The 23,540-nt window shown below is 49.7% G+C and overlaps 2 protein-coding genes across 4 annotated transcripts; one reads left to right on the top strand and one right to left on the bottom strand.

Annotated features, from left to right (window-relative positions):
• The first annotated feature begins 860 nt into the window (after positions 1 to 860).
• On the top strand, positions 861 to 19,379 carry DIABLO (diablo IAP-binding mitochondrial protein). 2 transcript variants are annotated; one of them, XM_030821548.1, is made up of 6 exons: positions 861 to 949; positions 2,161 to 2,264; positions 8,537 to 8,668; positions 10,061 to 10,171; positions 10,344 to 10,440; positions 18,482 to 19,278. In XM_030821548.1, exons 2-6 carry the CDS (start codon positions 2,241 to 2,243, stop codon positions 18,676 to 18,678), a joined length of 561 nt encoding a protein of 186 aa, XP_030677408.1. In that variant the 5' UTR covers positions 861 to 949; positions 2,161 to 2,240; the 3' UTR covers positions 18,679 to 19,278. The 2 variants fall into 2 exon arrangements, with proteins under 2 accessions (XP_030677408.1, XP_030677407.1); XM_030821547.1 differs by lacking the exon at positions 2,161 to 2,264 and adding an exon at positions 2,265 to 2,397 and having other exon boundaries at positions 865 to 949; positions 18,482 to 19,379.
• B3GNT4 (UDP-GlcNAc:betaGal beta-1,3-N-acetylglucosaminyltransferase 4) lies at positions 18,107 to 23,350 on the bottom strand. 2 transcript variants are annotated; one of them, XM_003280721.4, is made up of 2 exons: positions 23,236 to 23,350; positions 18,107 to 20,723 (listed from the first exon to the last, which is right to left on the bottom strand). In XM_003280721.4, the coding sequence occupies exon 2, from the start codon at positions 20,712 to 20,714 to the stop codon at positions 19,656 to 19,658; it is 1,059 nt and encodes a 352-aa protein (XP_003280769.3). In that variant the 5' UTR covers positions 20,715 to 20,723; positions 23,236 to 23,350; the 3' UTR covers positions 18,107 to 19,655. The 2 variants fall into 2 exon arrangements, with proteins under 2 accessions (XP_003280769.3, XP_030677406.1); XM_030821546.1 differs by having other exon boundaries at positions 18,948 to 20,723; positions 22,357 to 23,242.
• Between the last annotated feature and the right edge of the window lie 190 nt (positions 23,351 to 23,540).

Genomic DNA, 23,540 nt, shown 5'->3' with positions numbered 1-23,540 from the left:
TCACAGCATTAAAAATGCAGGAGGTGGTGGGAGGAGCGGGCGGGCCGGGGAGGAAAACTCATGTAGCTGCGGGGCGTGGGGAAGAGCCGGGCTTCTGCCTCCTCAGCCCGAATCAGAGCCGAAGAACGAGGGCAGTTTGGGTTGAGGATTCTCCAGTGTAACCGAGAAGCGAGCGTCCAGGAGGCTGTTGGGGAGGTCGGCACTGTGGGCTTCCTGGCCTTCGTTTGCTGTTTCGAGGGCCAGGACCTCGTGCGTTCCCGTCCGCCCCTCTGGGACGGCGCCAGCCCGGCAGGTCGCCGACTGTCCCGGGGATCCTGCGCAGCGCGATGCCGACCTCGTCCACCGTCCACGTGCTGCAGCTGCTGCGGGAGCTGCTCGCCTTCGTGCTCCTCAGCTACACGGTGCTCATCGGGGCCCTACTGCTGGCCGGCTGGACCACTTACTTCTTGGTGCTGAAGTGACAGCGCCGCCGCCCGGCCCCGCCTCCCGCCCGGCCCCGCCTCCCGCCCGGCCCCGCCTCCCGCCCGGCCCCGCCTCCCGCCCGGCCCCGCCTCCCCCGGCCCCGCCTCCCTAACCAGGGAATTCCCTTCAAGCCCTGGCCGGAACTGAGTCCCCGCCCGCCCGCCAGCGACACGGCGCCCGACCCACCTCCGCGCCCTCAGGCCCTGCGTGTGCCCCGCCGCGCGCGGAAGTTCCGGCGGTTGGTTGCCTTGCGCGGCCGTTACAGCTGTTGCCCTAAGCCTCGTCCCATTTCCTCCTGTCTGCCCAATCCCGACTGCCTCCTTGGGTGGGGGCGTGGCCATGGGGCGAGGCGCTCTCAGGTGGAGGCCGTGCCCCGCTCAGCGCTCCCGAAGCTGCGTCACTTCCGGCGTGTGCGTCTGGCGTCCGCCCGCTGCACAATGGCGGCTTTGAAGAATTGGCTGTCGCGCAGCGTAACCTCACTCTTCAGGTACTGCTGCGGCCGCGTAGAGGGGACAGGACCAGAGGGAGGGACCGACGCGGACAGCGCTGTGGCCCGGCCCACGGCGCCCGCCTTCCTTACGCGCTCATCCCTCGTCCGCCCAGCTGGGTCGCGGCGTCTCGCCCGGGTCGGGAGGACTGAGGACAGCCCCGCCTCCGCCCCCTGGGTCAAGCCCGGCTTCCTTTTCAGTTCGTCCATCTTCTAGAAACGAGTCCCCGAGACCCCAGGCAGCCTTCTTGGGGCCGCTCCGCCTCCCGACCAGCTCTCGTCAGCCACTCGAAGTCCCTGAGGAGACGTGGAGAGGAGGAGGGACGCGGCATGGGGGAGTCCGGGAAGGGACACGAGCGTCTGAGGACGTCCTCCCGAGGGCAGAAGGGGTCCGGGGAGCTGGCGCAGGGCTCCCCTCCAAGCGCTGCAGGCTCCTGGGCGCTTGTAGCGGGACCGTCACACACACTTGGCACCCAGGCCAGGGGTCCAGAGCTAAATTCTGCCTGCAGGAGCTGTTATTGTGGCATCCGTTTCTAAAAAGTTTAAAGGCAACATTTTATTTTATCTTATTTATTTTTTGAGACAGGATCTGCCTCTGTCGCCCAGGCTGGAGTGCAGTGGCGAGATCTCAGCTCACTGCAACCTCTGCCTCCCGGATTCAAGCGATTCTCAGCCTCAGCCTCCCGAGTAGCTGGGATTACAGGCGCCCGCCACCACGCCTGGCTAATTTTTGTTTTGTTTTGTTTGAGACTGAGTCTCGCTCTATTGCCCAGGCTGAAGTGCAGTGGGGCGCTCTCGGCTCACTGCAACCTCTGCCTCCCAGGTTCAAGCGATTCTCCTGCCTCGGCCTCCCGAGTAGCTGGGATTGTAGGAGCGTGCCACCACTCCGGGCTAATTTTTGTGTTTTAAGTAGAGATGGGGTTTCACCATGTTGGCCAGGCTGATCTCGAACTCCTGACCTCAAGTGATTCCCCCGCCTCGGCCTTTATTTATTTATTTACCTTTTAATAGACACGGGATCATGTTGCCAGCCATGTTGCCCAGGCTGGTCGTGAACTCCTGGGCTCAAGTGAACCTCCCGCCTTGCCCTTGGCCTTCCAAGTGCTAGGATTACAGGCGTGAGCCACCAACACCCTGCCTGAGGCAACATTTTAAACTTGGTGTATGTTGAAAATTTCAAAACCCCTCAGCTGTCCTGCATCCTCATTTAGGTTCCTGCTTGGCTGGAGTTTGAGTTTACAGCCCCTTCGAGTAAATCCAAGAGCCTGTTACAGATTGGTGGTCGTGCCTTATGAAATCTGACTTCTACTTCCAGGTACAGACAGTGTTTGTGTGTTCCTGTTGTGGCTAACTTTAAGAAGCGGTGTTTCTCAGAATTGATAAGACCATGGCACAAAACTGTGACGGTTGGCTTTGGAGTAACCCTGTGTGCGGTTCCTATTGCACAGGTACTGTCGTGTGCAGTGATTCTTACCTAGTGTACTGTGTGCTCTTGAAGTCTCAAGTGGGAGGTGAAGCATTAGACAAGCTACCATAGTTTTTCCCAGTGTTCCCATCCCTTCCCCCACAGTACCAGCATCTTTTCACAGTTGAGCAGATGTTGTATTAATATTCTCATTTTGATTGTCTCATTTGGTAGGAACAGCACATCAAATTGTATAAAGCGAGTAGAGAGAAATGAGGATATTACAGTCTATCAAAGTAGTCTTTGATTCAACAAATTTATTGAGCAACTTTTATGTGCAAGACATTGAGAATGTAAGAATGAACAACAAAAAATGCTTGTTCTCACAGAATGGTTTGTGGAGATGAAAGAGGAGAAAATAAAATATAAAATATCAGCTGGTGATAAATGGTAGGAAGAAAACAGGGCGGGGCACAGTGGCTGATGCCCAGGGCTTTGGGAGGCTGAGGTGGGAGGATGGCTTGAGCTCAGGAGTTTGAGACCAGCCTGGTCAACATAGGGAGACTCTGTCTCTACAAAAAAGAAAAAAATTAGCCAGGTGTGGTGGCTCACACCTGTAGTCGCAACTACTCAGGAGGCTGAGGCAGGAAGATCACTTGAGCCCAGGAGTTTGAGGCTGCAGTGAGCTATGATCTCACCACTGCTCTCCAGCCTGGGCGACAGGGCAAGACCTTTTCTCAAAAACAAAACAAATGAGGTAAGTGAATAGGCAATTCTGTGAGGGAGTTTTGTTTTAGATAAAGGTGGTCAAGCTACTCTGATAAGGTGAAGTAGAAATCTGAATGTTCTGAAAGAGCCTTTATACTATCTGGTGCAGGGAAGAGCTTGCCAGGCAGAAGGAACTCAGAAAGACAAAGACCTAGAAGCAGAAGTACGCCTGGAATGTCTGAGGAGCATGGAGCTAATGTGTCTGGAGCCAAATCGGGGAGACCTGGGGGAGACTGTAATAGATGAAGCCAGAGAGTTAACTGATAATCAGATTGTGTGCTTTATATTTTGTGGGCCATTGTTGTAAGGCTTTGGGTTTTCTGAAAAGCCGCAGAGGATTTTTTTTTTTTTTTTAAGACAGAGTCTCACTCTGTTGCCAGGCTGCAGTGCAATGGCACAATCTTGGCTCACTGCAACCTCTGCCTCCCAGGTTCAAGCGATTCTCGTGCCTCAGCCTCCCGGGTAGCTGGGATTACAGGGGTGTGCCACCGCACCCGGCTAGTTTTTGTATTTTTAGTAGAGACAGGGTTTCACCATGTTGGCCAGGCTGGTCATGAACCCCTGACTTCAGGCGATCCACACACCTCGGCCTCCCAAGGTCCTGGGATTACAGGCCTGAGCCACCGCACCCGGCTGTCACAGAGGATTTTTAACACAGAACTATTATGATCTGACATAAATTTTAAAAGGTTGCTTTGTGGAACTAGGAAGACTAATAGGCTGTGGCTATATCTAGGCATGAAATGATACTGGCTTGGACCAGGCAAGCAGAAGAGGTGGGGAGAATTTAGCTGAACGTAGTTAGCAGGAGTTGCTGATGGGTTGGTTGTCGGGTGTATTCTCTAGATTAGGGATCCCCAACCCCTGGGCTGCTACTGGTCTGTGGCCTGTTAGGAAGCAAGCTGCACAGCAGGAGGTGAGTGGTGGGCAGGCGAGCATTACCGCCTGAGCTCCGCCTCTGGTCATATCAGCAGTGGCATGAGATTCTCGTAGGAGCACGAAACCTATTGTGAACTACACGTGCGAGGGATCTAGGTTGTGTACTCCTTATAAGAATCTAATGCCTGATGATCTGAGGTGGAACAGTTTCATCCTGAAACCATCCTCGCCCCACCCAGTCCATGAAAAAATTGTCTTCCACAGAGCCAATCCCTGGTGCCACAAAGGTTGGGGACCACTGCTCTAGATTCCAAGTTTGTTTTTTTTTTTTTTTTTTTTTGAGACGGAGTCTTGCTCTGTTGCCCAGGAAGCTCCGCCTCCTGGGTTCACGCCATTCTCCCACCTCAGCCTCCTGAGTAGCTGGGACTACAGGCGCCCACCACCACACCCGGCTAATTTTTTTGTATTCGTAGTAGAGACGGGGTTTCACTGTGTTAGCTAGGATGGTCTCAATCTCCTGACCTCATGATCCACCCACCTCGGCCTCCCAAAGTGCTGGGATTACAGGCGTGAGCCACCGCGCCCGGCCAGATTCCAAGATTTTTTAAAGGCCTTAGCAACTGAATAAACAGCGATGCAGTTTAGTATGATGGAGAGGAGTGGGTTTTGAAAGGAAAACAATTTTTTGGAAATGTCATTTCTAAGTTGTCTAAGGAAACATCTAGGTGGAGCTGTCAAGTAGTTGATATAAAAGTGGCACTTCATTAAAAAAATCATAGCGCATATGCTTTATGGGGAAGAGCTAGAGAGGAAACCAACAAGCTCCATTTCAGCAAAATATTCCTGCCACTTACGTGTGTGTTCATCACAAAAGGAAGATTAATTCCATGTATCACAAGTATTTTCAGCATCTTCTGAGGCTCAGTCATGAGCCCTCACCTTACTGTGCCTCACTTCAGTTGTCATCTCTGCATGCTGATGAATCCATAGCCCTAAAACCCCTCACTTGAATACCAGGCCATTTTCCGCCACAATTGGGACAACAATTTTTTTTTTTTTTCATTCAAAAGATTTTTTTTTTTTTTTTTTTTTTTTAGGTTTGTCCTTTCTCAGTTATTATATTACTTTCTAAGCCCAGTTAACCTCAGTTCTGGGCCACGTGACTGGGGTCTCTAGTCATTTAGTATAGCAGTGCCACTTCCATTCTTCAGAACCCCTCAGTGGTCAGCTAGGCACGATGGCTGTCTCTTGTGATCCCAGTACTTTTGGAGGCTGAGGTGGGAGGATCGCTGTAGGCCAAGAGTTCGAGACCAGCCTGGGAAACATAGCAAGATCACCCCTCTACAAAAAATAATTAGCTAGGTGTGGTGGCGTGTGTCTGTAGTCCTAGCTACCTGGGAGGCAGGAGGATCATTTGATCCCAGGAATTCAAGGCTGCAGTGAGCTGGGATCACAACACTGTACTCCATCCTGGGCAACAGAATGAGAAATGAAAAACCTACAGTGGCTTTCCATGAGGCGTTTAGAACTAAAATCAAACTAAGTCTCCCTGCACTCCAGGGCCCTAGTGAGTCTCATTTCTCTTGTGCCATTGCTCCAACCAGGCTAGATCCCTGGACCATACCCTGCAACAAAAGTATTCTTTTCCTCATTGTTACCTATTCTCCAGGATGCCTGGCCATTCTGATTCTAGGTATCTTTAGTACCAAGTCTCACCTCTATTTAAAGCCTTTGCTTATTCCTGTCCAACAACTATCTCCTCCTTTCTGGCCACTTAATATTGTATATTTTGATATTTGATGATAATCCTTTGGCACTCTCCTGAGTCATCAGAGCATAATGGGAAGGGTACAGACTTTGAAGTGAGATTTGGTGTGAGGTCTAGATATGACTTTTTGGAAAAGTTACATAACTATTCTGAGCCTCCATGTCATTGCTTGTAAATAAGAAAGGATAATAACTGGACTGTTGTGAGGAACAAGTGAAAACACATTATAAAATGTGGCACATTATGAAGACTTATCAGAATATTGAGACAAAATTAGCTTCTTGTGAGCAGAGGTGCCTTTCTTCCTTTTGTAGTCCTGTATGAGATGCCTAATGAATACTTAATTGCTTGATTGAAATATAAAGTTCTTGATTTGTTCGTATCAAAAATATTTCTTGACTGCCTCTTTCAACATGCAGTGATTCTGAGTGTTTGTACTCCGAATGGCAAAAACAAGACAGAACATAGAGTGATTGATTGATTGAATTTTTTTTTTTTTTTTTTTTTTTTGAGACGAGTTTCACTCTTATCGCCCAGGCTGGAGTGCAATAGCGTGATCTTGGCTCACTGCAACCTTCCCCTCCTGGGTTCAGGCAATTCTCCTGCCTCAGCCTCCCGAGTAGCTGGGATTACAGGTACCTGCCACCACACCCAGCTAATTTGTGTCTTTTTAGTAGAGACGGGGTTTCACCATGTTGGCCAGGCTTGTCTCAAACTCCTGACCTCAGGTGATCTGCCTGCCTCGGCCTCCCAAAGTGCCGGGATTACAGGTGTGAGTAAGAAGTGCTTTGCTGAGGAGGAAAAAGGCAGAGAGTCATGGATGATGTGTCATTACAGTTGCCAGTATTTAGTCAAGGTGGCCACAGTCCCTTAACTCTTAAGGTGATTATATTAGTCTTTCCTTTTTTAAAATAGCTGAGGTCAGGCTGGGCATGGTGGCTCATGCCTGTAATCCTAGCACTTTGGGAGGCCAAAGCATGTGTATCATTTGAGGTCAGGAGTTCAAGACCAGCCTGGGCAACATGATGAAACTCCATCTCTACTAAATATACAAAAAAAAAATAGCGAAGCGTGGTGATGGATGCCTGTAATCCCAGCCACTGGGGAGGCTGAGGCAGGAGAATCGCTTGAACCCAGGAGGCAGAGGTTGCAGTGAACCAAGATTGAACCACTGCACTCCAGCCTGGGTAACAGAGTGAGACTCTTGTCTCAAAAAAGATAAATAAAATAGCTGAGATTCCCCCATCAACACTGTACAGCTTAATTCTGCTCAGAATTGCCCTCCCCCATCCACTTTTTTTTTTTTTTGGAGACAGACTCTTGTTCTGTCGCCCAGGCTGGAGTAAAGTGGCACGATCTTGGCTCTCACTGCAACCTCCACCTCCTTGGTTCAAGTGATTCTCCTGCCTCAGCCTCCCAAGTAGTGGGACTACAGGCGCCCACCACCATGCCCGCCTAATTTTTTTTTGTTGTTGTATTTTTAGTAGAGTTGGGGTTTTGCCATGTTGGCCAGGCTGGTCTCGATCTCTTGACCTTGTGATCCACCCGCCTCGGCCTCCCAAAGTATTGGGATTACAGGCGTGAGCCACCGTGCCTGGCCCACTTTATTAGACTCAGCTTAATCCTCATCAAACTTGTGAAGCCTTTTCTAAGCTATTAGCACTCAACATAGAACTGATTGCTCCCTTCTGCATGCCCCCACTGTAGCTCATACATACTCCTCCCACAGCTTCCATGATACATGATTGTGTTCATTTTTCTAGTTCTGTTAGCCCATCATCCTCCTCTCTCTACCCCTGCACCTGGGTTTGAGGGCAGAGAATGTCTCATTGAGAGTTGTGTCTCAAGTATCTAACACTGTTAATGAATGAATTGTAATCTTATCAATTTGTTGGTTATAATCAGTAGTTTTTTTTGGTTTTTTTGAGATGGAGTCTCACTCTGTCACCAGGCTGGAATGCAGTGGTGCAATCTCGGCTCACTGCAACCTCTGCCTCCTGGGTTCAAGTGATTCTTCTGCCTCAGCCTCCCAAGTAGCTGGGACTACAGGCGCGTGCCACCACGCCCAGCTAATTTTTGTATTTTTAGTAGAGATGGGGTTTCACCATGTTGGCCAGGATTGTCTCGATCTCCTGACCTCGTGATCCACCTGCCTCAGCCTCCCAAAGTGCTGGGATTACAGGCGTGAGCCACCGTGCCCGGCACTTTTTTTTTTTTTTTTTTTAAGACAGTCTTGCTCTGTCGCCCAGGCTGGAGTGCAGTGGCACAGTCTCGGCTCACTGTAACCTCTGCCTCCTGGGCTCAAGCGATTCTCCTGCCTCAGCCTCCCGAGTAGCTGGGATTACAGACGCACATCACTACTGCCCGGCTAATTTTTGTATTTTTTAGTAAAGACAGGGTTTCACCATGTTGGCCAGGCTGGTCTCAAACTCCTGACCTCAAGTGATCCGCCTGTCCTGCCTCTCAAAGTGCTGGTATTACAGGTGTGAGCCACTTCTCCCCGCCGCATTTTATTTTATATGTAAAGAAATAATTTGCTTTTTGGAGCAGAGAATGAAAGTTGGTAGAAAGCATACTCTGGAATTATTTCTCTATATTGTCTTAAATTGCCAAAATAAGGCCTTAAAAAATATAACCCAAAGAAATATAGTGCAGTTTCAGCCTAAAACACTAAGCAGCATGACAGTTATGTTTTTTACTTGCCTATTGGTGAAAAAGTTCTCAGTTTGAGCTTTAGAGGTTGAGTGACAATGTTTGTGTCTTTCAGAAATCGGAGCCTCATTCCCTTAGTAGTGAAGCATTGATGAGGAGAGCGGTGTCTTTGGTAACAGATAGCACCTCTACCTTTCTCTCTCAGACCACATATGCATTGATTGAAGCTATTACTGAATATACTAAGGTATGTCTCCTCTTGTTAACTCTTGATCTTCTAAACCATGGTTTAGCAAATAATGGCTCACAACCAAATTGCGTCTGATGCCCATGTTGGTATTTGATTGAAACATAGCCAGGCCTATTTGTTTATGTATTGTCAATAATGGTTTTTGAGGATTTGAGTAGTTTCAACAGAGGCTGTGAGGCCCACAAAGCCTAAAATATTTACTGTCAGGCCCTTCACAAAAAAAGTTTGCTGAGCCATGATCTAAATCACTCGTTTTTAGACTTTTCCCAGGAACCTTTTTTTACAGAAAAATCTTAAATGTGGCAGCCTAGTATATAAAACAGGAGTAAAGCTGATGTGGTTCAGTTAAGGGCACAGGGGCCCGTGGTCCATCAACAGAGGTTTCTCTGTGAGGATTATTTAAAAACCACTGATCTAACCTAATAGAAAAGAGAGTATATGGGCCAGGCGTGGTGGCTCACATCTGTAATCCCAGCAGTTTGGGAGGCCAAGGCGGGAGGATCACTTGGGGCCAGGAGTTCAAGACCAACCCAGTCAATGTAGCAAGCCCCATCTCTAGCAGAAAAAAAATTTTAAACTTAGCCAGGCATGGTGTGTTGTGTGCCTGTAGTCCCAGTGACTCCAGGGGCTGAGATGGGAGGATCACTTGAGTCTAGGAGTTTGAGGTTACAGTGAGCTATGAACATGCCACTGCACTTCAGTCTGGGTGACATAGCATCCTGTTTGTAAAAAATAATAATTTTTTTTTCTTTTTTTTGAGATGGAGTCTTGCTTACGCAGGCTGGAGTGCAGTGGAGTGATCTCAGCTCTCTGCAACCTCCGCCTCCTGGGTTCAAGCGATTTTCCTTCCTCAGCCTCCTCAGTAGCTGGGATTACAGGTGTGTGCCACCATGCCCGTCTAATTTTTTTGTATTTTTAGTAGAGATGGGGTTTTGCCATGTTGGCCAAGCTGGTCTCGAACTCCTGACTTCAGGTGATCCACCTGCCTTAGCCTCCCAAAGTGCTAGGATTACAGGCATGAGCCACTGCACCCGGCCAATAAACATTTTTTAAAGAGTATATGGATAATCAAAAGTATTGAGGTCTCATTTGTGCATTTGTTTTACATATATTTTCCAGCAGCTTTTTTTCCCTCAACCTGTAGAGCATTGTTTTCTCTTTCTGTGTCTGAATTGCTGACAAGCTTTTAAAAACACGAAGTTTACAGATGGAGATACTAATGGCCTGAGACCTTTATTTCATAGGATGATAGTGCAGTTTCATTGAGGCAGCAGGATGAAAGAGCCAGTTTGCTGTAATGGGACTTAATTTCCTTGAGGTGGAAATCTCTCTATTCCTTCTGATATGTCACACTTATTTTATTCAGACTTGTTTATTCTGTATTTGTAGGCTGTTTATACCTTAACTTCTCTTTACCGACAATATACAAGTTTACTTGGGAAAATGAATTCACAGGAGGAAGATGAAGTGTGGCAGGTGATCTTAGGAGCCAGAGCTGAGGTAAGCAAAAAGTTCTAGGCATTTCTGTTAGTGCACCTACCTCATGTGGTATCTAAATTATTGAATTAAGTCTAATCAATATAATCAGTGTTCTCTAAATCTACTACTTTAAGTCCATTTAAATTGGCTAGACCTCTCATGCTGTCTGAAGCACTTTGCTTGATTTATATAGATGTCTTCAAAACACCAAGAATACTTGAAGCTGGAAACCACTTGGATGACTGCAGTTGGTCTTTCAGAGATGGCAGCAGAAGCTGCATATCAAACTGGTAGGTTCAAGTTTTGTGTTGGTGTTTTTGTTTTTAACTAGGGAGGTACTATTTGAGTTTTCATCTAGTTTTCTAAAATGAAGGCTTTATAGTAAATGGTCTAAGTGGCTCTAACTTTGAGAAATTTTCCCCATTTCCTACATATTAATCTACATTTTATTTGCCCAATAGAAAAAATGAGCATACCCTTGCAGACCAGACCAGTAGAAGCTAGGTTATATCTTCAAAATGAAAAATGATACAACTATTACCATTGGAAAATTGAATTCCTTCCAAATAGTTTGAGCTTTTTTTGGTAATACAGTTTATTAACAATCATAGAATTACACCGTTGGATGAGACTTGAGATGATTAATCTATGTGAAGCTTTTTGTACAGATAGAGAAAATGAGACCTGGAATCATAGTCAGTGGCAAAACCAGGACAAATTATTTGTCTATGTCAGGCTTCGTGGTAAGCATTTCGTAGGCACTTTTTATATGTGAAGAAACTAGACAGCAGATGGGCCAAATCATTCAGCTAAGATGACGTGGTATGGTGAGTAAGCAGCCAAGCTGAGATTCAGCTGAGTAGGTCTTTTTTTTATATATAAAATAGAGATGGGGTTTTACAATGTTGCACAGGCTAATCTCGAAATCCTAGGCTCAAGCAGTCTACCCACCTTGGCCTCCTAAAGTGCTGGGATTATAGGCATGAGCCACCGAGCCAAGTAGGTCGAATTCCAAAGCCTTTGCTTCTCCTATTCTCCTAGCAGCCAGTGCTTTGTCCTCTGCACCTTAGTGCCCCAAGCTGTCCATCATAGAACATCCTACCTGACTGGTCCTAAACTAGGTAGGCTCACAGAAATTTTTTTTGTTTTTTTTTTAATGGAGTTTTGTTCCTGTCACCCAGGCTGGAGTGCAGTGGCGCCATCTAGGCTCACTGCAACCTCCGCCTCCTGGGTTCAAGTGATTCTCCTGCCTCAGCCTCCCAAGTAGCTGGGATTATAGGCACCTGCCACCACACCCAGCTAGTTTTTGTATTTTTAATAGAGAATAGTTTTTGTATTTTTAATAGAGAAGGGGTTTTGCCATGTTGGCCAGGCTGGTCTTGAACTCTTGACCTCATGTGATCCACCCACCTTGGCCTCCCAAAGTGCTGGGATTACAGGCATGAGCCACTGCGTCCGGCCAAATTTTTTTTCTTTTTTTGAGACAGAGTTTCACTGTTGGTGCCAGGCTGCAGTGGTGGCACTTTCTCAGCTCACTGTAACCTCTGCCTGTCCAGTTCAAGCAATTCTCCTGCCTCAGCCTCCCGATTACAAGCATGCACCACCACTCCTGGCTAATTTTTGTATTTTTAGTAGGGACGGGTTTCGCCATGTTGCCCAGGCTGGTCTCAAACTCCTCACCTCAGCCTCTCAAAGTGCTGGGATTACAGGCGTGAGCCACTGCACCCAGCCGGCTCACCAAAATTGTAATCCCAGCACTTTGGGAGGCCAAGGAGGGCGGATCACTTGAGGTGGGTCACTTAAGGTCAGGAGTTCGAGACTACCCTGGCCAATGTGGTGAAACCCTGTCTCTACTAAAAATACAAAAATTAGCCGGGTGTAGTGGCACACACCTGTGCAGGAGAATGGCTTGAACCCAGGAGGTGGAGGCTGCAGTGAGCCAAGATGGCTCCACTGCACCTCAAGCCTTGGTGACAGAGTGAGACTCTGTCTCAAGAAAAAAAGAAAAGAAACTGGTATGAGTCAGGCACAGGGGCTCACGTGTGTCTTTGGGAAGCCGAGGCGGGCAGATTGCTGGAGCCCAGGAGTTCAAGGGCAACACAGGGAAACCCCATCTCTTACCAAAAATACAAAAATTAGCTGGGCATATTGGCGCTCACCTGTAGTCCCAGCTACTCGGGAGGCGGAGGTGGGAGGATTGCTTGAACCCAGGAGCTCAAGGCTGCAGTGAGCTATGATCATGCCTGTGCACTCCATCCTAGGCAAAAGAGCTAGACCCTGTCTCAAAAAAGAAATTGTTATATTAAAACATACTCTTGTTTTCTGATGTCAAGATTAGCAGGCTAGGGTTCTCAAGCATCAAATCTTAAAAATGATACAAAGGGCTGAGTGTGGTAGCTCACACCTGTAATCTCAGCTACTTGGGAGGGTGAGGTAGGAGGATGACTTGAGCCTGGGAGGCAGAGGTTGCGGTGAGGCGAGATCATTGCACTCCAGTCTGGGCAACAGAGTGAGACCCCATCTCAAAGAAAAGATAAAAAACATTTTTTAAGTTAAGTGTTGTGTCATCATACTGAGAAACAAAAAATAATTCTTTTAGAAGGTTTTTTTTTGGAGACAGAGTTTCACTCTGTCCCCCAGGCTGGAGTGCAGTGGTGTGAACTCAGCTGACTGCAACCTCCACCTCCCTGGTTCAAGCAATTCTCTTGCCTCTACCTCCTGAGTAGCTGGGATTGGAGGCGCCTGCCACCATGCCTGGCTAATTTTTGTATTTTTAGTAGAGACAGGGTTTCACCATGTTGGCCAGACTGGTCTTGGATTCCTGATCTCAGGTGGTCTGCCTGCCTTGGCCTCCCAAAGTGCTGGGATTACAGACATGAGCCACTGCTCTTGGCCCAGAAAAAGTAGTGATCCTGAGGGATCAGAGATTTGGAACAAGAATGAAACAACAGAAGTGTGGAAGCAGCATTATAGTCATGCCACACAAACATGGCAGTGGATTCCTGGGTGCAGTGAACAGGAGGATATGCTTAGATCTAGAAGGAGAAAAGGAGGAGAGGACGTGTAAGCATTATCTGAGAAAAGTAGACATTTTCCTAGACCTCATAGAAAGGGCTAACAAAGTTGTAAACAGAATTTTTTTTTTTTTTCCTGAGACAAGGTCTTACTCTGTCACCAGGCTGGAGTATAGTGGCACAATCATGGCTCACTGCTTACTATAGCCTTATCCTCTGGGCTCAAGCAATCCTACCACATCAGTCTCCCAAGTAGCTGGGATTATATATTTCTGGTAGAGACAGGGTTTTGCCATGTTGTCCAGGCTGGTCTTGAACTCCTGAGCTCAAGTGATCCGCCCGCCTTGGCCTCTCAAACTGCTGGGATTACAGACATGAGACACTGTGCATGGCCTTATGATTTCACTTTTTTCACAAAAAATCTGGTCCAGGTGCAGTGGCTCATACCTGTTGTAATCCCAGCACTTTGGGATGCCTAAGCGGGTGGATCACTTGAGCTCAGGAGTTCAAGACCAGACTTGACAACATGATGAAACCCTGTCTCTACAAAAAAATTAGCCAGGCATGGTGGTGGGCACCTGTAGTCCCAGCTTCTTGGGAGGCTGAGGTGAGAGGATCACTTGGGCCCTGGAGGTCCAGGCTGCAGTGAGCCATGATCAGGCCAGTGTACCCCATCCTGCTTGACAAAGCAAGACCCTGTCTTAAAAACAAAAAAATGGCCGGGCGCAGTGGCTCACGCCTGTAATCCCAGCACTTTGGGAGGCTGAGGTGGGCGGATCATGAGATAAGGAGATCAAGACCATCCTGGTTAACATGGTAAAACCCCATCTCTACTAAAAATACAAAAAAATTAGCCATGTGTGGTGGCGGGTGCCTGTAGTCCCAGCTACTCAGGAGGCTGAGGCAGGAGAATGGCGTGAACCTGCAGTGAGCAGAGATCACGCCACTGCACTCCAGCCTGGGCAACAGAGCAAGACTCCATCTCAAAAAAAAAAAAAAAAAACGAAAATTAAATAAGCAAATAATAAAGTAACAGCATAACAAAAAGATTCAGAGCAAAATCCCAAAAGCTACTCAGAAAAAATAGATTACCTACAAAGGAAGTAGAATCAAACATCAGGCATCTTCTCCGCAACGCTAGAGGTGACGATAAATCCATAACCTAGGATTTTATGTATAGCCAACTACCATCAAAAAAGTGAGAATAAAAGATATCCTCAGACATAGACTCAAAGTACCACCTGCACACACTTTCTGGAAGAACTATGAAGAAGGAAAAAATCAGTTTTGAAAGAAGCTACTAAGATTTTTTTTCAAAAGTTCTGAGTGTAAAACAAGTTTTTAAATTTGGGAAAGTGAAAACATGCTAAGCACATTGACATTAGACATTGTTAAACACTGCAAAGAGAGTTAGTAGGAGTGGGAGGAAACTTGGTAGCTCCAGTGGAGGCAGGAAAGGTTTAAAAAGAAAACCCGTTAACTAGAAAATACAAAATTGGGCCAGGCGCAGTAGTTTACACCTATAATCCCAGCACTTTGGAAGGCCAAGTCAGGTGGATCAGCTGAGGTCAGGAGTTCGAGACCAGCCTGGCCAACATGGCAAAACCCCCATCTCTAATTTAAAAAAAAAAATACAAAATTATAGGAATAATTTCAAACATCAGTGATTGCAGTAAAAATAAACTTATTAAATGACACTTTTAGATTGTGTTCCAAAACTAGCTAAAACTAGCTAAATCAAAGCATTCAAGATAAAAAGAAAGCAATAGGACAGAACAATTCATTAAGACATTATCAATCATGAAATGTACTTAAGGCAAAAACTGATAGAATTACAAGGAGATCTCAGAGATGTGTATAATACTCAATTTTCTGAGCATGCGTACAGGTCAAGACAACCAAAAAAATTAAAGCTATTAAGGATTAGAACAGAACTTGTTTTGGAGACAGGGTCTTGCTCTGTTGCCCAGGCTGGAGTGTAATGGCATGATCACAGCTTACTGCAGCCTTGACCTGGGCTCAAGCCATCTTCCCATTTCAGCCTCCCAAGTAGCCCAACTAATTTTCTTTTTTTTTTTTTTTTAGAGATGTGGTCTTGTTATGTTGCCCAGGCTGATTCTGAACTCCTGGGCTCAAGTGATCCTCCCGCCTTGGCCTGCCAAAGTGCTAGGATCACAGGCAGGAGCTGAGCCACTGCACCCAGTGTGATTTTTTGTTTTTTATTTTGGAGACAGGGTCTCACTCTGTCACCCGGGTTGGAGTGCAGTGCCTTGATCTTGGCTCACTGTTACTTCTGCCTCCCAGGCTCAAGCAATCCTGTCTCAGCCTCCTGAGTAGCTGGGACCACAGGCAGTCACCACCACGCCCGATTAATCTTTTTTATTTTTTGGTAGACGTGGGGTTTCACCATGTTGCCCAGGCTAGTCTCAAACTCCTGAGCTAAGGCAGTCCACCTGCCTCAGCCTCCCAAAGTGCTGGGATTACAGGCGTGAGCCACTGTGCCCATCTGTTTTTTTTTTTTTTTTTTTACTTTTAACTAAACAAAGGAAAATCAGATTTGTGTGTGTGAGAGAGACAGGGTCCATGCAGGAATGCCGTGGTGGGATCATAGATCATAGCTTGCTGTAGTCTCAACCTCCTGGACTCAAGTGATCCTTCCCACCTTAGCCTCCCCAGTAGCTGGGATTACAGGTGCACACCACCATGCCCCAGCTAATTTTTTTATTTTTAGTAGAAACAGAGTTTCACTAAGTTTCCCAGGCTGGTTTCGCAGAGTGGTTTTTAAACACCTGACAAATGTATATATACTGAATATAAAACTTTGCCCCCTCCCTCTAAATCTACATATTCTTCTAAGACACAAAGTAAATTTTGTACCAGGTGACAAAAGAGAGACAACAAAATCATTTAAAAAATTGATACATCAGCTGGGTGCAGTGGCTCACGCCTGTAATCCCAGCAGTTTGGGAGGCCGAGGCGGGCGGATCACGAGGTCAGGAGATCGAGACCATCCTGGCTAACGTGGTGAAACCCCATCTCTACTAAAATAACAAAAAAAAAATTAGGCATGGTGGTGGGTGCCTGTAGTCCCAGCTACTCAGGAGGCTGAGGCAGGAGAATGGCGTCAATCCGGGAGGTGGAGCTTGCAGTGAGCCGAGATAGCGCCATTGCACTCCAGCCTGGGTGACAGAGCGATACTGCGTCTCAAAAAAGAAAAAAAAAGTAGAAATGATATTCAAAGATTTTGATGTCCCCAAAATGGACACCAGGGCCTAGGATGTTTCGTGGGAGAGTTTTATCGAATCTTCCAAAACTATAATACCTGTGTTACTGTAAGTGTACCAGTGCAAAGAAAGTAATGACAAGCGTCCTCTTACAACTATATGAAGCTAGCATAGCCCTGATCCCAAACTGGACTAGGGCAGCACCAAAATGAAAAGCTCAGTATCACTTCAAAATGTAGCCGTAAATCAAATGTAGCCATTTACCCTCAGAACGATAGTTCAACACTGTAAAAAACTATAGAGCAAGACTCCTTCTCAAAAATATATATATAATTCACTATTTGAGATGATATATCCATAGATTAAAGGAGAAAAGCCACTTAATATATACCCAAAACATCTTCAATGTAGTAGCCATTTGATTCGAATCTAAGTACAATTATGAAGAGATAATTTTCTTAATGTAATAAAGGTTAAGTAATCCTATTTAATTGTGTGAACTATCAGAAGTGTTTTCATCAAAGTCAGAAGAGGAGGATGCCTGCCATTCTCCACTACCTGTCAACATCGTACTGAAGGTTCTTGTTAATGCAGTAAGATCAAAGTGTTCTATAGATGAATTGATAAAATGTATATACCCAGATGATGAAATACACTAACTAACTAGCAGCAGGTAAAATGAGAGAGCTCAAACGCTTTTTTGTTTTTTGGAGATGAGTTTCACTCTGTCGCCTAGGCTGAAGTGACGCAATCTCAGCTCACTGCAACCTCTGCCTCCCAGGTTCAAGCAGTTCTCCTGCTTCAGCCTCCTGAGTAGCTGGGACTACAGGTGCATTCCGCCACACCCAGCTACTTTTTTTGTATTTTAGTAGAAACGAGGTTTCACCATGTTACCCAGGCTGGTCTCGAACTCCTGAGCTCAGGCAGTCCACCCACCTCGGCATCCCAAAGTGCTAGGATTACAGGCATGAGCCACTGCGCCCGGCCTTTTCTTTTTTTTTTTTTTTTTTTTTGTGACAGTCTGTCGCCCAGGCTGGAGTGCAGTGGCACGATCTTGGCTCACTTCAGCCTTCGCCTCCCGGGTCCAAGCTATTCTGCCTCAGCCTCCCAAGTAGCTGGGATTACAGGCATGCGCCACCATGCCTGGCTAGTTTTTTTTTTTTGTATTTTTGGTAGAGACGGGGGTTCGCCATGTTGGCCAGGCTGGTCTCGAACTCCTGACCCTCAGGTGATCCGCCTGCCTTGGCTTCCCAAAGTGCTGAGATTAGAGGCGTGAGCCACTGCGCCCGGCCTTCAAAACATGTTTAAGTGAAAAAATTATAAAACATGTTTAATACCTTTTATGCTGTTACATAAATTTATAGTAACAAAATATTTTTCTATGCATTCCTTTACCTTTAAAGATTAGTTAAGGTGGGCCGGGCGCAGTGGCTCACGCTTGTAATCCCAGCACTTTGGGAGGCTGAGGCAGGCGGATCACAAGGTCAGGAAATCCAGACCACGGTGAAACCCCATCTCTACTAAAAATACAAAAAATTAGCCGGGCGTGGTGGCGGGCGCCTGTAGTCCCAGCTACTCAGAGAGGCTGAGGCAGGAGAATGGCGTGAACCCAGGAGGCGGAACTTGCAGTGAGCTGAGATCGCACCACTGCACTCCAGCCTGGGTGACAAGAGCGAGACTCCGTCTCAAAAAAAAAAAAAAAAAAAAAGATAAGGTGATGAAAGGGATCTTTGACAATTTTATTCATGATCTCTTATGTCAAAAAGAAATGGATGACGTGTAGTTAAGAAAAATTCATCAAAGGTCTGTACTAAAAGCTCTGTAGCTATAAAGATGATTGTGAGAGTTGCATTTAATAATTGTGATGTTGGCCGCTGGCAGCTGAAGAAAAATACTGTTTTGGACAGAGTGTCGGTTAAATCCAGACCTGAACATAGAGGTGGAAGTTTCTTTGCAGAGAGAAGACAGGGAGGTCAAGGAAAGTGACCCCAAGAGGGGTTCAGATGACAGCCACAGCACCCCCAGGCCGACGTCCACATGAGCCTTCTGCACCCTGCACGGCTACTCAACCCGATTGTCCCATCTTTTGGCAGGCGCAGATCAGGCCTCTATAACTGCCAGGAATCACATTCAGCTGGTGAAACTGCAGGTGGAAGAGGTGCACCAGCTCTCCCGGAAAGCAGAAACCAAGCTGGCAGAAGCACAGATAGAAGAGCTGCGTCAGAAAACACAGGAGGAAGGGGAGGAGCGGGCAGAGTCAGAGCAGGAGGCCTACCTGCGTGAGGATTGAGGACCTGAGCCCACTGCCCTGTCTCCCCACTCAGTGGGGAAAGCAGGGGCAGACGCCACCCTGCCCAGGGTTGGCATGAATGTCTCTGCACCGAGAAGAGGCGGCAGGTTCTGCTGTGGCCGATCAGGTGAGACTTGCCTTTGTGAGCTGAGTGCCTCCTGTGGTCTCAGGCTTGCGCTGGACCTGGTTCTTAGCCCTTGGGCACTGCACCCTGTTTAACATTTCACCCCACTCTGTACAGCTGCTCTTACCTTTTTTTTTTTTTTTTACCTCACACCCAAAGCATTTTGCTGACCTGGGTCAGAGAGAGGAGTCCTTTTTGTCATGCCCTTAAGTTCAGCAGCTGTTTAACCTGTTTTCAGTCTTATTTACGTCGTCAAAAATGATTTAGTACTTGTTCCCTCTCTTGGGATGCCAGTTGTGGCAGGGGGAGGGGAACCTGTACAGTTTGTACGATTTAAGTATTTCTGATGTGTTCTCTGATCTGACCCCACTGCCCTGTGAGGACAGCTGAGGCCAAGGAGTGAAAAGTCTATTACTACTAAGGGAAGGGGTGCGGAGTGTTTACCTGGTGCTCTCAACAGGACTCCTAACACAGACCTCTTGTTCCTTTCCTTCATGTTTCTCTATTGTATCCAAAGGAGAAGAGTAAGATTTTGTTTGCATCTAAAAGAGAAAATGCGTCTCTCTCCTGGGGTCCTGTGCAGCCTCCTTCCTTGAGGCCCCAGACTGGCAGCGCCCCAGGCAGCTCCAGGAATCCCCCGACAGGTTCCTGGCAGCATTTGCTACACTTTGGCTCCCATTTAACGTATGCTGGACATGTTAGCTGGGTTGCAGTGTTTTTAATCAGAGCTAACAGGGTGAGGGGAGTTACAAAAACCAAGTTGGCATTTTCTGTAGACCAGCAGGGATCAATTTGTCATCATGATAGAGAATCAACACTGAGTCCACTCTCAGGCTGTTGCCCAACCCACCCTTCAGCGCTGGGGTATGGAGGCAGCTGCACACTTGAGCCCCTCATCTGTCACCAGTGCCCACATGGTCCACATCTCGAGGGGGCTGAGGCGGTGCACCAGCAGGAGCTCCCTATACAGGCAGGGATCTAAGGGGTCCAGGGGCCGCCGGATTCCGAATGTCTTGAAGCCAGCATGGTGCATGGGGCTCAGCCCCAGCCTCCTCAGGCACATACCCACAAAGACATCATCAATTGGGAAGAGTTCAGCCTCTTCCATGGTAGCCTGGAGGCGCTGCACCGTGGCTCTGGACATGACATATCCTCCCCCACCAGCATAGGGTGGGTAGTGGGTGGCTCTGTACATTGAGAGTGGGATGAAATATTTGACCTTAGTGTTCCTGTTGGGCAGGGCTTGGCGGATGACATCTCCCACCAGGAGGTCCTGGGCTGGGTCCCAGCCATCCAGGAACTCCAACACGTTGGGGACGTGGACAAAAACATCATCATCTCCCTTTAGCATGAAATGGGCCTGGGGGCAGGCAGCCACCACCCAGCGCTGCAAGTGCAGCTCCTTGAGCGTCAGGTTGAAGAAGTCCTCAGTGAAGTCCCACTGGAGGATGTCATCAAACTCCCTACTCTCATAGGCCAGCAGCTGGGCTGGGGGAGCAGGTCCTGCCACCCCTAGGAGGAACACCAGCTTCAGCTGCCGTCCCCTGGCCCAGCCCCCCACCCTGCCCCACGTGCTGCGGATAGCTGCACGTCGCTCCACGTGACCAGGCTGTGACTTGATGGCCAGGAGCAAGAAGGTATCCTTGGAACAGCCTGAAGGCTCCAGCAAGATAGAGAAATTTCGGCAGTGGCGATAGGTCAAGAAGAGACGGTGTCGGCTAGGCAGGGACAGAGAGGCGCTAGACACTGTGTGGTTGGGTAGACACCGGCTGTGACGGGGCGCTGGGGGAGCCCAGAAAGGCTGGGCTGTGGGGTCTCCTGTGGGCTTGGCCTCCTTCCTCAGGAAGAGCAGGTAGCCGAGCAACAGCACAGCCAAGCTGTATGAGACCAGCCAGCCCAGCCTGCGGAGCATCGCCGGTCCCTGCAAGGAGAGAGCCACCTGAGCAGGGCCCAGCTCTGGGTCCCTGTCCCTGTCCCCAAGAGTTGGGCAGGAGTTAACCTGCACCCCAGCAGCTAAGTCCCTGCTGGCCTCTGGACTTCCTTTTATTCTCAGCGTGTCCTCAGGCTCTTTCCAGAGTCCTCCCCTGAGGATGGGCTAAGCACAGCTGCTTTGCCAGCTCTTGCCCTCCTCTGCCCTCATCTGAGGACTCCTGGGTCTGTTTTTCCCAAAATGACTTGCAGCCACTTTACAGCTGACATCATAAACCTTCCCAGCCATTCTTCCAGGAAACTAGAGCACCTGATGAGTTTTAGGCACAGACTCAGTTTAGCTTGGATCAAATTCACTAAGTGTGGAACCGACATTCAGGGCTTTTCAAGTGGGAAGTGAAGCCATTTCCCAAAAAAAGCCTGGTGCCTGTGGGGTCCTGCGTTGGGCGTCTCCAAGATGACCAGGAGTGCACTGCCTCCCTCGGAGGGGAACCAGCACCACAGGGTGGCCGTGGCCACCAAAGCACACCCTCTATACACCTGCCTCAGAGGTCGGGGCTTCCAGGAGGGAGGGAGACAAAGCCACACACAGCAAGAGGGGAAGCAGGAAAGCTGGGGACTTGTATCACGGATGGCTTCCGAGGCAACCCGCCCTGCCTTCCCACCACGTTCGAAGTGCTGATTTCTCCCAGGGACCTGAAAAGAAGGATGAGGAGACAGAATCCACCAGAGTGGCCTGCCGGAGCTCCACAGTAGCAAAGCCGGTCTTCGGTTTCTCATTTTTGTCCCTCCGGTGTCTCCCTCTGCCCCAGTCCCCTACCCTTGATCTCCACTGCCAAGTCATCCTGTCCCTTCACTTCTGACCAGTCTGCCGCATTGGCCACTGCCACAGCCGCCACCACCAGAAAAGCAACTGCTAGGTGCTAGGGATGCAGTGGCAAGCAAGACAGGGTCGCTGCGCTCTCAGAGGGGAGCACAAAACGCATAGGAACCAGGTATGTTGAGAAGTTACAGTCTAATGCAGAGAACTGGCTGACGCGGAGGACGGATCCCATAACCAAGGGTAGTTAAAAAGCCCTCCTTGATGGAGAGACGTTTGAGCAAGAACTGAGTGAGGAATGGGACCTTGCGTGAAGACCTGGGGTCTCTGCAGGCCGAGGGCAGAGTCAGGCAGCTCCAGGGCGGAGTGAGGGGAGAGAGAAGGGAGAGAGGGGCCCAGCGGGTTTACAGGAGGAGGAGGCCGGCCCGGCTACTGAAAGAACTAGGGTTTTGTTGGTTTTTTTGAGACAGTGTCTCTGTCACCCAGACTCTAGTGCAGTGGCACAATTATAGTTCACTGCAGCCTGAAACTCCTGGGTTCAAGTGATCCTCCGGCCTCGGCCTCCCCAGTAGCTGGGAGTACAGGCGTGCAGGGCCTGGCTAATTTATTTTTTGTAGAGATGCGGTATCCCTTTGTTGCCTGGGTTGGTCTGGAACTCCTGGCCTCAAGCGATCCTCCCGCCTCGGCCTCCCAAAGCGTTGGGACTACAGGCGTAAGCCACCGGCCAGAGTTTTCTGAGCCCCCTGGAGATCCATGCCGGGGCGGGAGACAAGGGGGTCTGGCAGAGGCGGTGAAAGAATCTGACCCTTGGTAAAAGGCCACTCCTACCGCCCCTTCCCTGGTGGGCTGCGGAAGGCTAGGGAGGAAGCATGAAGGGCAGCTGGAGACTGTCTCCGTGCTCGGGATGCCGCGCGGCGGCGAGGTCGAAGCGAGATGAGTCTCAGGTGTGCGAGCACCGCGGGCTGTGGACGAGGGGCCTGGGCGGGCGTCGGTGCCATTCACCGAGAAGGACGCACAGCAGGTGGCTTGGTTCCGTCCCGGGAGGTTTCAGCCCAGGCTGCGCCGCGGCCCGGGTGGCCCCTGTCCCGCCGCGGGCGTCCCCAGGTGCTGGCCGCACCGCCTCGCCCCGCCGCCCTCCGAGCCGCGGAGACGCCAGAGCCCGGCTCTCCACCCGCTGCGGAGCGCACGACCCCTTCTGGTGGGGCGCGGGTCCTGAGGCTGCGCTCGGCCTCGGGGGACAGCCGCCTCGGGTCCCCACAGGACTCGGTGACCCAAAACGCCCCGGCGCGGGCAGGGGGCGAACTCTGGCTCATTCTTTCAACGCGACAGTCTCTGAAGGGCTGACGGCAGCAGAAACCCACTCCGCGGGGACCCCCCCGGGCCGGGGTTGGCGGCAGCGCTGCGCGTCGGGCGCGGGCGGCCCAGGCTGGCGGGGTCTACCACGCCCGGCTCCAGCCTCTGTCCCCAGCTTGGAGAACCGAAGCCGAGCGGCCCGTGGGCCCCGAGCCGTGCCCGCTGAGGCCAGACTCGCGCTGCACCCGGGCGGGGCCCGCGTCCTCGCGGGGACGCTGGGGGACCGGGGAGCGGGCCGCGGGGTGCAAAGGCACGGCCGCCCTGGCGACGCCCCTCCCTGCACGGTGACCCAGCCTCCCTCACAGCAGCGGCGTCCCGGCCCCCAACCTACCTGAGCGTGACGCCGGAGAACGGGCGAGGCGCTCGTGCAGCGGAGCCAGGGCGGATGGTGCCCAAGTGCGCCGAGCTCTCGAGAGCTCGGGGTGGGCGGGGCTTCTGGAGGAGGCGGGGATTTGGGGCGGGGGTTCTGGCGTGGGCGGGTTCGGGGCTTCCCCGGTCCCAGCCGCGGGTCTCTGCAGCGCCCGAGGCTGGACGCACGTGTCCCGCGCCCGGTCCTGGAGTCCGCACGAGCCGGGTCGGGCAGAGGCTGCTCCTCCTCCCCAGGACGCCGGCGCCACACCCGCCCCCCGACGCGTG

This window comes from Nomascus leucogenys, chromosome 10, assembly GCF_006542625.1.
Source record: "Nomascus leucogenys isolate Asia chromosome 10, Asia_NLE_v1, whole genome shotgun sequence".
In the NCBI taxonomy this organism is placed as follows: Eukaryota; Metazoa; Chordata; class Mammalia; order Primates; family Hylobatidae; genus Nomascus; species Nomascus leucogenys.
This window is presented reverse-complemented; position numbering and strand designations above follow the sequence as displayed.